The following is a 13,019-nucleotide window of genomic DNA, read 5'->3' as shown; positions in this document are numbered from 1 at the left end:
GTGTGTCTCCTCTCTAACCCATTTTACCAACAGAATCAGAAGTAAGTGGAGAGGCAGGTGGGAATAACAAATGTAGATACCAAACTATGTATTTACATAGTAATTTACTAAAAAAGGAAGGTAAACCAGAGATTACTACTGTAACATTTTAAACATTGCATTTTTCAATCATCAGACTGACCTGATGGTAGCACTCAGTATTTTTTTCAACACTGGCAAGTTCTTGCAACTCTTGAGAAGGATCAGCACCAGGAGAAATAATTATCAAAATGGGCTCAATTTCCAGAGTCTCTTTATACAGACGTTTCAAATTCAGCGGCGATGGAGATAACTCTTTTATTCCTAGAATTAGAATTATTATGGAAGTAAAGGGACTACACAGGATGGAGTGCTTCATTAATCACTTTAGAGATCATTTGGCTTTCAAAATTCTGTTCAACAGAGACCATAAAATGAGTTAAAAAACCATTTCAATATGCAGGTAGAAGACACCCAGTATTGATACGGAAAACAGAAAAGCACCAAAACCACACCCAGGCTTCCAGTTAAAAGCTGCAGTGTTTATTTAAAAAGAAAACATGCAAAAACAGAAGACCTGGAGTATAGGAATATAAGAAATGTAATTTGCTAAAAGCAACTGCAGAACTCCACACGCAGAACTTTTCTCCTGTATTAATCATCAGACTTTGACTTTCCAAAGTTCTTGGTACTAAGATTACTTTGCTTACAACTTAGAACTTAAATGTTTAGAATGCAGACCTAGTATAAGCAAGGCATTTATACATGAGTCCAAGGCTAGGTGTGTAAGTGTATCATAAACAGTGACAACCAAATCTTTTCAACTGATCTTTAGACTGGTCCTTAAATAGCGGTGTTAGGTGTAATGGGAAATCACAACATAAAACAGGACAAAACAGCCCAAATCAGTGACATCTCTGCCACACCTACTAAAAGAAGCAAAACACATTTCCTAAGGGCACAAGAGTGCTTTCAGACTTGAGCTATAATCTCCACACAAAACAATGATATATGTACTTTCATTGTAACAGGTCAGGTTGGCAAAGGTTAGCATAACACCCGGGTTCTCCGCATGTATCTGTACACAAATTCTAATGGATGTAACTAAACAGATAAAAACATTGTCAATCAAAATACTTTAAAAAATCGAATTATACAAGACTACTATTGAAAATATTTTCATTTTACATTCATTAGGTGTGTAGAGGTAATATAAGCAGAGATAAAGACATAAACTGAGGCCATAAGACAATCCATGCAGGTAGCTCCCCTGATGAGTTCTGCTGCTCACTCCTGATAAGCTCTAAACTCTAGAAGATCCATAAAATGACACTGAAATTAAAAGTAGAGCTGTTCAGTGCTGGACTGAAGCACGTTCTGTGAGGAATACTCTTCAGGGACTTCTAACTGTCAGAATCTCAAAAATGCCTGACAAACACGTGCAAAGTTGCTAATCAATGAATCCTGCATTGGCCAAAATAAGATGCACTGTAAGCAGGCCTGAAAAAAGCTTACACTTTGAATGAAAGGTGCCCAGTATACCAGCATTCTAGCCATTCCAACTGAGCTTACAGTGTAACATTTTTCATAAATACCAGCTACTCTTGATTTAACATTTTCTTCACTAACATAATAAATGGAAATAGCTAAGCTATTGACAGTGAGGGGAGAAAGCAAGCAAGCAAGCAAGCAGACAAATTAGATAAGAAATGAAACTCTGTATCTGGAGATTGGTTTGGGTTTTTTTCAACTACAGTCATAATTCAAGCTACTGGAGTCACTCTAAGCAATAAAAGAAAAATATCAAGAAGTAGAACATGACAGCATTCTTTAGGGTAAGAATGTTTATTTTCATTACTTTTCATGAAAGTGCTTGCAATGCTGAAAATGGAAGACAGTATTATGACTGTAATTAGAAAATCCAACATCAAATGTTTCTTTTTGTGGATAAGGACCACAAGGAAAAGGGACTTATATTCTGATATCTGGACTATAAAGCACTGTCTCACAACTTAGGCAAGTTTGATCTCATCAAATGCCTCTCTACTGAGTTGCATTCACTATAACTCTAGTTCACTGTTGAAGTATCAAAGTATTAATGTTTCCATTTTAATTTAACAGAAATATTAAAACATGATGTAAAGCATTCTTAGAACTTAGTAACTATCTACATAAGCTATAAAGATATATTGAGAATCTTAACACCAAATCTTAGATCAACAATTGATTGAACATAAGGTCTTGGAATGGTAAATTTGAATCTTTGCTAACTTTTAGTTCAGTGAAGAAAATAATTTCAAAAATCTTCACTACTATTTCAAATCGGATGAAAGATACAGAACTAAAAATCTTCTGAAGTAAGGATACAAAACCCAGAGATCTTTCTGATCACTAATTAACACTGTGGAATGGGCATCATGCAGTGCTGCAGATATTATCATTATAGGGAAATGCAGAACAGATGTACAAAGTTATTGAAGGAAAATCCATTTAGTGTTTGAAGTACTGTTACTACTTCCAGGTGAGGAGCCTCAAAGACACAGAGCACTGGTCACTGCAAAAGGTTTCGCTCCAGACTTGTGATGTTCTCTTGCCTTGAGATTTATTTTTGTCAGTGATGAAGACAGTAAGATGCTAGACAGCCCTCTCTTCTGTTGTTCAACTGTTCTTACATTCCAGCTTCTAAGACTGCTTTGCCACTATGAACAGGGGCATGGAATATACTGCTGCATTATTGTTACTGGCAGTGTAAGCAGAAGGCACGCATACTCCTGAGAAGCTTCACTGATGAGGAGTTTTGGGATCCCACATAACTTTATGATAACCGTGCCTCCCGCTTGGACTTGCATTAACTGGGGAACAGATTAAAAAACTATGATTGAGCAATAGATGAACGTGTGTAACACCTGCAACTTCAGTTGCTATCACAACGCATTTATGGTAAAAATGCTAATTTAAAAGAAGCGCAATTACAGCTGAGTAACTGCCTAGTCAAATATGTTTTCCAGTTCTTGAGATGCATCATTTAGAAAATTACACAGTGTAAGTTTTCTTCCATAAAGCAGTTCAGTTTTCTTAGAACTTTGGACACAGCGTTTAGAGAAAGTGTAGCTACACTGAGGGTGCTTCTTGGTTTAAGGAAGTTCAACAGAAATGAAATATAGGAAAAACCACAATAGAATCATAGAATCATAGGGGTTAGAAGGGACCTCAAGAGATCATCGTGTCCAACCCCCCTGCCAAAGCAGCTCCCCAGCTCATATTGCACAGACAGGCGTCCAGACGGGTCTTGAATATCTCCAGAGATGGAGACTCCATCACCTCCCTGAGCAGCCTGTCCCAGGGCTCTGTCACCCTCACTGTGTAAAAGTTCTTCCGCATGTTGGTGCAGAACTTCCTGTGCTCCAACTTGCAGCCATTGCCCCTTGTCCTGTCTCCACAGACCACTGAAAAGGGGCTGGCTGATTCCCCCTGCATCCCCTGCTTCAGATAATTATAAACTTTAATTAGGTCCCCCCTTAGTCTTCTCTTCTCAAGGCTGAACAGTCCCAGCTCACTCATCCTTTCCTCTTAGGGGAGATGCTCCAGGCCCTTAATCATCTTCGTGGCCCTTCTCTGGCCTCTCTCCAGGAGATCCCTGTCTTTTTTACACCAGGGAGCCCAGAACTGGACACAATATTCTAGGTGGGGCTGGACCAGGGCAGAGGGGGAGGATCACCTCCTTAGACCTGCTGGCCACACTCCTCCTGATGCATCCTAGGATCCCATTGGCCCTCTTAGCCACCAGTGCACACTGCTGGCTCATGGCCAACCTGTCATCTACCAGGACCTCCAAGTCCTTCTCTACAGGGCTCTTCTCCAGCAGGTAATCTCCCTGTGTATTCCTAGCCACTGGAATTAAAAGCTACAGCCAGAATTACATTTAGAGAACTGAAAAAAAGTGTTTTAAAGTAAATCAATAAGCACTCATATTCCACATAATAGCTGTGCAGTCACACTGGGAATTCCTGACATACTTCTCTGCATCTGCGTTCCATTCTGACAGAATTTCTTAAATCTCACTGTCCAAACTGATGCCCTGGCATGAGAAGGAAAAGCTTATGTGAGAATAAATGTCTTCACAGAAAATGTCTGAAGTGTGTGTGTGGGGGAAATCAAAGGGAAAGAAAGACAGACCTGACATACAAATACAAAAAGTTTGGCACAGGATGCAAACTCACTTGTTTTTTGGGTTTTTTTTTTTTTATAAACTGACGAAGCATCCATAAAATCAATGAACAGCTTCTCACAAAACTACTCTACTAAAGTCAATGCCATTGAATCAATTCCTAGCAGTTGCAACTTGAACTTTTAAGTGATTGTTAAAATTCCTTCTGTTGGTGATCTGCACACTGAGAAACAACCTACAAAACTATCTGTGTTTTAGTACCACTCAGAATTCCAATACAGAAAGCAGGAGAGAGTAGGGTTTCTTTTATTTTACCAAGCAATTTTATTTTGGCCTAGATGCAACATGACCATGAGAACTCTGGTTTACTTAACAGAAAACAGCCTATGAAAATGAAATACAGACTTGTTAGCCTGCACTGATTTTCTGTGTATCTCTTTTTTGAAAAATATGAAAATGTAGTTAATTAAAACCAAGCCTCTTTAAACATATCTCATGTAGCCAGACTCAAAAAATCTAAGTGAATGAAAAAAACCCCAACTCATTGAGCGATACAGAATGCTTTGGGAGTATACTATCAAAATGATGTTTGCTGACATGCTGCATTTCCAAATAAAATAAATAAACATACTTTGTATAGAAATAAATATAAAAATATAAATAAAAATACTTGTATAGAAAATGCTTATGAACACTATCTTCAAAAGAAATTTTTTTAACCCATGCATCAGTACATTTAAAAATATAGGTTAGAGATGAAAAAAGGGGAAAAAGTTATCTAGGTGAAACAAGAGTGGACGTCTCTCTTGTAGGCTATTAGAGGTCTTTTGGAATGCATTGTTTTCACAGAAAAACAGTCAAAGGAGATTGGAAAATTACCAGTTCCCTTCTGAACTAAGTTTCAAGGAAAGAACCCTGAAAAAGACATAGTAGGAAAAAATGAAAAAAAAATGTGTAAGTATGACCCCTTTTTATCAGTTGGAAAGAATTAGTTATGACTTATGACACAATGTCAAAATAAAATCTCACTGTAATGCATGAAAAATCAGTGGATGAAACCTTGCCTACAAATTGTGTCAATAGTATTCTGCTTTCCTCAGTGAGGCCATACTCTCATTTATCAAACAACATTCCCTCATGGAGCGCCTCAAAGGATCTGGTATCAAGACAGACCTAACCTGTTCACATAATACATTAAGTTTTGGAAGACAGTAAGTGGGTGAATAAACTTACTCTGTCTTACGTCTCTGATGAGCTTTTTGAGAGCCACAGAGATTGCATTCCTAATTTGATTCATACAGGCAGGGACATTGTCAGCACGTGTACACTCACCATGACAAAAGTACCCTCTCTACCTACTAATAATGTTTGACAGATCAGGCTAACCTGAAAATAATGGCAGTAGGAGCAGAGATGAACAAATTTTGACCAACAAGTAATGCCCACAAGCAGGACACAAAGAGGGAGCAACACTCTCACACAGACACCAATAAACATGTAAGAATCAGAGATCTAAACTTACAGTCTTATACCAATACAAATGACACATATCTCAAGAAGTTAAAATTGTCAGAGTCATTGGGGGGGTTTATGTTACTTTTCTATTGTATTATTATGCCAAATCACCCATCTCAAGATTACTCAAAATGCAGATGATCGCAAGCACTGGAAGTCCAGTCATATCACCTTGGCATTGTATGAGTCAAATTCCAGGATCATTTTCAGCCAGATTAGTAACAGCCTTTGCCACTTACATTTAAGGGCTTTAAAATCTAGATTCTATCCCTTCTGTCAATCCCACTCCTGTCCTGACACTGTACCACATTAAAACGAAAAAATTCTGCTTTGTCCCTACACAACATAGAGGGGGATGTTGAAAACTACAGTGTCCGCCCCAAAGACACATTGATAATCTTCCATATATGTGTATTGTCATTAACAGCTAAAAACTAAAGGAAAGCTTTTGTGTGCTCTATTGAAATATTAAGATTATTTAGAATCACAGAACATTAGGAGTTGGAAGGGACCTCAAAAAATCATCTAGTCCAACCCCCTGCCACAGCACAAGCACCTACACTAAATCACACAGGAACACTTCAGGCAGGTTTTGAATGTGTCCAGAGAAGGAGACTCCACAACCTCTCTGGGCAGTCTGTTATAGGGCTCTGTTGCCCTCACAGTGAAAAAGTTCCTCCTTACATTCACATGGAACTTCCTATGCTCCAGCTTCCACCTACTGCCCCTTGTCCTATCGCTGACCATCACTGAGAAGAGCCTGGCTCCATTCTCCTGACTCTCAACCTTCCAGAACTGGAAACAATATTTGGTCTCACCAGGGCAGAGTTGAGGGGGAGAAGGACCTCTCTTGACCTACCAACTACACCCCTTCTAATACACTCCAGAATGCCATTGGTCTTCTTGGCCACAAGGGCACATTGCTGACTCGTGGTCATCCCGCTGTCCACCAGGATCCCAAGGTCCCTCTCACCAATGTTGCTCTCCAACAGGCCAGTCCCCAACCTATTCTGAGTACCTGAGGTTGTTATTCCCTAGATGCAAGACCCTACACTTGCTCTTGTTAAATCTCATTAAACTTGTCTCCACTCAACAGTCCAGCTTGTCTAAGTCTTGCTGAATGGCAGAACAGCCCTCTTGTGTGTCAGCCTCCCCTCCCAGTTATGTGTCATCTGAAACTCAGGATACAATAGACAGAGATGAAACAGTCAGACTAGAACAAACAGACAGCGTATTTAATCACTCTAAATCACATGTACTTTTAAACAACCAATAAAAATTATATTATACACAAAGAGACAGAAATGACTGAAAATACAAAACCATCTTTTGAGATCAAATTCAAAAAATCTCAAACTTAATGGTTTTTAATAATAAATGACAAATGAAATAATTTTTTTTTCAAAATTTATGTCTTAAGGAAAATGCTGTAGTGTAGAATTTGTATAAAACCAGCTAAACTTTTTAAATTACTCCAGTGTTCAAGAATTTGTTAAAACAATCTGATGGATTTTTATTATATTTTAAATCATTAGACAGCATAAACCAAACCATTAAAAAACATTTTTTAAGAACACTTTCAAGAACAAAATCAGCAAATCCATTTACAGCATATTTTGAAATCCTAAAACATAGGGATTCCATAAGAACTATGAGATAAAAGAGAAACACAGGACAAAAACATTTAATTGCGTAGAAACACTATGATGAAAAGTTAACTTACCTAGGGTTTTACATGCAAAAAGAGCCATGGCACTCTGTAGCCTGTCTGGTCTGACAGCCTGGACCACAAGGACCTTAAAATAAAATATATTGGGAAATGATGAGTTTATAACAGTATGCTGTGACAATTTAAAAAGCAAGATCATCCTAAGAGGGCTAAATTCTTGAAATTTCTCCTTAGAATAGGGATTTTATCTGAATATATAGAGCTATCTGATCGTTCCTTTCCAATATAATGTAATGTAATTGTAAGTAACTTGTACTTTTAATAGAATTGGAATATAGGTGTACAGCCAATGTCTTTTAGCAAGCTGGAACTGTTTCCAGAGTGCTTTACAAAAAAGGTAGCTATGTAGGTAGCTAGGATGACAGAAAGCAAACTTAGCTTCATACAGGCAATCGAAATTCTACACATGTATTTAGACAGTAACTTCCTAACTGGAATGCTAATGTTTCTGATTTCAGTGCAGTAATACAGTAAAATGATACATTCGGAAATAATTTCCTTTATTGAAGCACACCTTCAGAGTTCTAAATCTAGCTTCTTTTTCTGAGGCATTCTGACTTTTGCACTTCATAGTTATGTAGATGCTTTTACCGTTCTTCAAAAGACAACAGATCACTAACAGCTAATCAATTCAGAACCAAATAAAATTTGTACTTTCCCTGCCAGCTACCTCTTTTTCATTTCATTTCCTGCAAACGCAGCACAGGCAGCTGCAGGCAACCAGTGCAACTTCAGTAGAAATAAGTTCTGGGCTCCCCAGCTCGTGAAAGACAAGAAACTACTGGAGAGACTCTAGTGGAGGGCTACAAGGACAATTTGGGGACTGAGGGCACTGGGGCTGGTTAGCCTGGAATAGAGAAGACCAAGAGGAAATCTGATTAGTGCTTATATATATCTAAAGGGTGGATGTCAACAGGATGGGAGCAGACTCTTCTCAGTGGTGCCCAGTGACAAGACAAGGGACAAGCAGCACAAACTGGTACACAGGAAGTTCCATCTCAATATCAAGAAAAAATTCTTCACTGTGAGGGTGACAGAGCCCTGGGACAGGCTGCCCAGAGATGTTACAGAGTGTCCTTCTCTGGAGATATTCAAAACCCGCCTAGATGTGATCCTGTACAACCTGCTCTATGTGATGCTGCTTTAGCAGGGGGTTGGGACAAGATGATCTCCAGAGGTCCCTTCCATTCCCTTACTGCACAATAAGAATTGCTCTTCTGCATTTCATCAAATCAAGTGACTCAGAAAAATTCCTTTGTAAATTGGTTTGTTCCTAAATTCCACACACGACATTTTCGAAATTCTTCTCCTCCACAAAAATGCCAAATAATGAGCCCCAAAGAGCCAGCCTGTATGACACTCCATTGTTTTATACCCTGTAATCCCTTCTTTTGATGGACTTTCACTTTATATGAAGTGACTCCAAATGAAAAATTACAGCATCATTTGAACATAAGTACCAACTTTTTCTTCCATAAACACAAGCCGGATGACATTTTGTCTGCCAGAGAAGGATCCCCAGGTGGAGGGAGGAACCTGCCACTCCAGCATTCTTGGTGAGTTCTTTAATCACCAAGCTTTCAGGAAGAGTAGTATTTCATGACTACTATTCTGAAAAGCAGCGTCTGCTACTGTGTTTTGTGGTTTTCAGTCAGATGTGTGAGCTTGCACTTTTAATGATGTATTACATTAATGATGCTCAGCAAGCTGACAAATTCTGCAGTAACAAGGCAACCATGAAAGAATTTTAATACCTATTCATAAAATCCTGTGAATATTAATAAAGAGCTTGTTACCTTACAGGGTATGCTTAGTTGCAGCCAATATGCCAACACAAAAAAGACTCAGATAAGAGGAAACTAAATATGCATTACAAAAAAAAATAAATTCCTTAGACTAAATGAACAAGTTATTCTGTCAGACAACATAGATACTGTCACTGCTTTTACTTCAACCTGGCCTAAGTTCCCAAGATGTAAAACTTACTTTCAGTGATCAGCTTATAATTATTTTTAAATAATTTAATATGGAAAGATTACCTGCTGAAATAAAGAAATTCTTTTTACAAGAGTAAATGGAAAGTCTTGTTCACACATAGAGCTCTGAGAAAAAGTGCGCCATAGACCTTCATCTTCCAAGCAAAGTGTCTGATAGAGATCTGGAAGAGAAATCTACAAAAACAAACACTGCATGCTTAACAATAAAGAAGAATAGCTATTTGGACTGTATATTTTAATTAATTTACAAATACCACTAGGACCATAACCTGTAAATACTTGCTCATATCACATTAACAGTCCAATTTTATCCTTGGAGTTAAAAAAGCAAAAGGGAAGGTTTAAAAATGGACCATTTGTTTACCTGTTCCCTGGAAATGCTGTCTGCATTTTCTCTATATATATTTTTCTGTTTAAAGTTCTAGGTCCTTTTTTTTTAAACTTTGGGCTCAGATCGTTGTAGTCCTTTCCTTTAATCATGACCAGGCTCTTTTTCTATCCGTACAGGCTACTTATTTCCTCAGTTACACAACTCTTGGTTGGTTGTTTTTTTAAACGCCTAAGAAATTACGCTTGCCACACCACTACTGCAATAATTCCTGATCTCTGGTCAAGAGAAATTAAAATTGCTGAACCCCAGTTTTAGCAGCCGAAGTCCTTGCCAATGATCAATCCAAGTTTTCCTTCTTGATACTGAGCTACATGCAGGAGAAAAGCCCAAGACCAAATTTCAAGAACCAGTACCTTCATTTAGTTCCCCTCAGGATCAGAGGATGTCAACACTGACTGCAGCAGAATGAATCAAAACATCAAAGTGTCTTTTTAGTTTGAATCTACTTGATCTGAGCAAACAAACTCTGAAATACCTTTAACGGGGGGGGGGGTGCACATTGAAACCTGCTAAGTAAAAAAAGTTTCTCAATAAATAGTCTGTGTTTTTAAATCCAATATGACGTGGTTTCTGAAAGTCATTACATAAGAGAAATCTGAAACTCAAGTATTCTTTGCAATTTTTCCTGTCTCTGTTTTTTTATCTATAGAATTTGTGGTACCTCAGGTAGGCTTACAGTATTCTCCTAAGTAAGATATAGATTTGTTCACATGTTCCTTGTTCAATGGGATAAGCACACACATGACATGGGTTAGTAACATCGATGAAATTTTAAAAATAGAAGGGTTTTTTTCAAATATGAAGACATGGTTTCTGGAATACATAATATAAAGTTTAAAATAAAAAAAGAATTTCATCTGACAAATACATATTTGAGTGTTCAAGCCTGAATTACTATTTGCTAAAGCCAAAGGCTTTTTAAGCTAAATTCATCCCACTGCATAATGTTTACCTTCAAAGATGCTACTGCCCAGGCTCGGTCCTGTTCTATCCAAGAGGGAATCTGATCACGAACACTTCGTGAATCCTTAATGAAGCAAGTTACATGTTACATACAGATATTTTTGTGAAACATTATATTTAGTATTAAGATCATGAAATCCATGTTTTAAATAAAAATAGCATCTGTAACAAGAACCTCTCTGTGATCTTTTGCTAAGTTCACAAATAGCATAACAAAACAAATCTACCAGTATTTAAAATTTAAGATATGATATTCACATTTATGTTTGCTTAACTACTTGAGCCAATGTCCTGGTTCTGGCCAGGCCAGACTTAGCCCCCACAAACAGCCAGCACAGGTGAGCTGAGTCAGCCTGGGCTGTTTTCCATACCACCTGACATCACTCTCCCATAAAAGGGGCTATTTGAGGAGGGCTGCTCCTGGGTGCCTTTACAGCAGTCAGAGTGCTGCTGGGGCATCAGGTCAGTGGTTCTTGTGTCACGCAGTACTCTGTGCTATCACTGGGTGTAAGTTACATTTGCTGTGAGCTGTTATTGTTCTTCATTCACGGTGAGTTTGTCAGCAAATTGTCCTTATCCCAGCCCACCAAGGCTGAGGCTCCATCTGTTTCTCCTCTGGGAGTGAGCAAGTGGCATGTGGTGCTCAGCCACTGGTTGGGACTGAACCATCACAGCCTGAAAATATTTCATCATTTAGTTTCTCTGAGTGACACACTCAACTCTTAGTTTTCATTTCCATTAAAAAAAAAAAAGTGACCCAAATGACTATTGACAGATGCACTCTGAGCAACTGACTTCTAAAAATAACTCCACTGCATATATTCAAAGTCACAAAGAGGATGGTTCTTCACACAAAGGGTAATTCTGATGCAGTTTGCTAGGGAAAGTATTACTTCTTGATATCTCTGCACTGGTAAAGTTTGGCTGCAGCTCTTTTTCCGAGCCCCAGATGTTGAGGATGGAGAAAGTTCTAAGGATGAACAACAGAGCTGAAGCTCCAGTGGAGTATCTGTATTTCACTATATCATTTTTTTTTATTAAAAAATCTTACAGTACCCATTAACTAGTCTGACAGTCTCTGTAAGGAAATATATTTGGATCACTCAACCATTGAGCAACTTCAAGAGTAATTTTAAATGTTCAGCAGAAAACAGGAAAGCTTTCCTGCAAAAGGATGTCTCAGCCATGAGTAATGAAGTTGGAGAAAGAAGAGAAGTGGAAAACTTGGAAGCAATTCTTGGAATAAACTTGAGATTGGTCTGCAACATTCTGGCACTGACATCCAATTGAATTATAAAGACTTCACAGAGATGAAGAAAGACTTCTATATCACACTGAAATGCAAAATCTGTAGTCGTCTAAGGGATAGAGAAACTGAATTTAAGGATCTTTTTAGCAACCAACTACCTAGGTAAGAAAATCTGAGTAATACATCATGTTTGAAGTGATTTTCCAATTCTGCCAGCATGTATGTGAACATTATTGGTGTCACAGATGTTCTAAAAACAAAGTACTCACATTGGTCATTGCCTTGTATCACTGGATGTACAGAGATACTCTGACAGACGTGAACAAGTCTAAAGGTTCAAAGTAATTAGGAACGAGGAAAACTGCAGCTAAGCCTTATGGATATGAGCTAGCCTGACCCAGAATGAAGCAGAGGAGATTAGCAAAAGAAGAGACAAAGACTGAGCTCATGATTCTTGGCTAGGTTTGTGTTTTCTAAAAACACCTTTCAAAACCTTTGTCAAAATATTTGGGAGGGATATAATGGAAAAGACTGTGCAAAGCTGAGCATTTTTCTCTACCCTTTTCTACTAGAAGGTTAGTTTGAAACTATGCAGATTCAGTAGAACTGAGGGACTCTTGGTGAACTACAGCATGATTGGTCAGGCATGCAACAGAAACTTCTTAAGATAGCTTTGTCACCTAGGAATATAGATAAATCCATCTCCAGATGCAGAACTCTGAGGCTGGGGGAGGAAAACCATGTCAAAGTCAGCAAAGTGTGTGGACAATCTCATCAATCCATACAAATAACAAAATTTATATGACACTGGAAGAAAGAAGGATTTATTTACAGAAGAGGACTTAAAACCTTCTCAAATATGCCATTGAAAAAGCAAATTGAAATCCTGGTAACAGGAAAAGAAAGATATAAAGAAAGAAACAAAGGCAAACAGTTATGTAAATTAGAAAATGAGCTGCCATGTTCAAATACTTTTTAAATATATATAT

At 38.0% G+C, this 13,019-nt stretch overlaps 1 protein-coding gene across 1 annotated transcript in view; it reads right to left on the bottom strand.

Annotated features, from left to right (window-relative positions):
- DYNC2H1 (dynein cytoplasmic 2 heavy chain 1) overlaps positions 1-13,019 on the bottom strand; it is a gene marked incomplete at its 5' end in the record, with an annotated part of 161,593 nt that overhangs the window by 67,066 nt on the left and 81,508 nt on the right. The window contains 4 exons of the mRNA XM_084274663.1: positions 182-342; positions 7,425-7,497; positions 9,470-9,601; positions 10,771-10,845. Coding sequence (XP_084130789.1) covers positions 182-342; positions 7,425-7,497; positions 9,470-9,601; positions 10,771-10,845 — 441 coding nt within the window. The remainder of the gene's footprint in view (positions 1-181; positions 343-7,424; positions 7,498-9,469; positions 9,602-10,770; positions 10,846-13,019) is intronic.

The sequence above is a fragment of the Gallinula chloropus genome (assembly GCF_964237585.1).
Source record: "Gallinula chloropus genome assembly, chromosome: 1".
In the NCBI taxonomy this organism is placed as follows: Eukaryota; Metazoa; Chordata; class Aves; order Gruiformes; family Rallidae; genus Gallinula; species Gallinula chloropus.
Note: the sequence above shows the minus strand (reverse complement) of the source record. Positions and strands in the feature narration are given on the sequence as shown.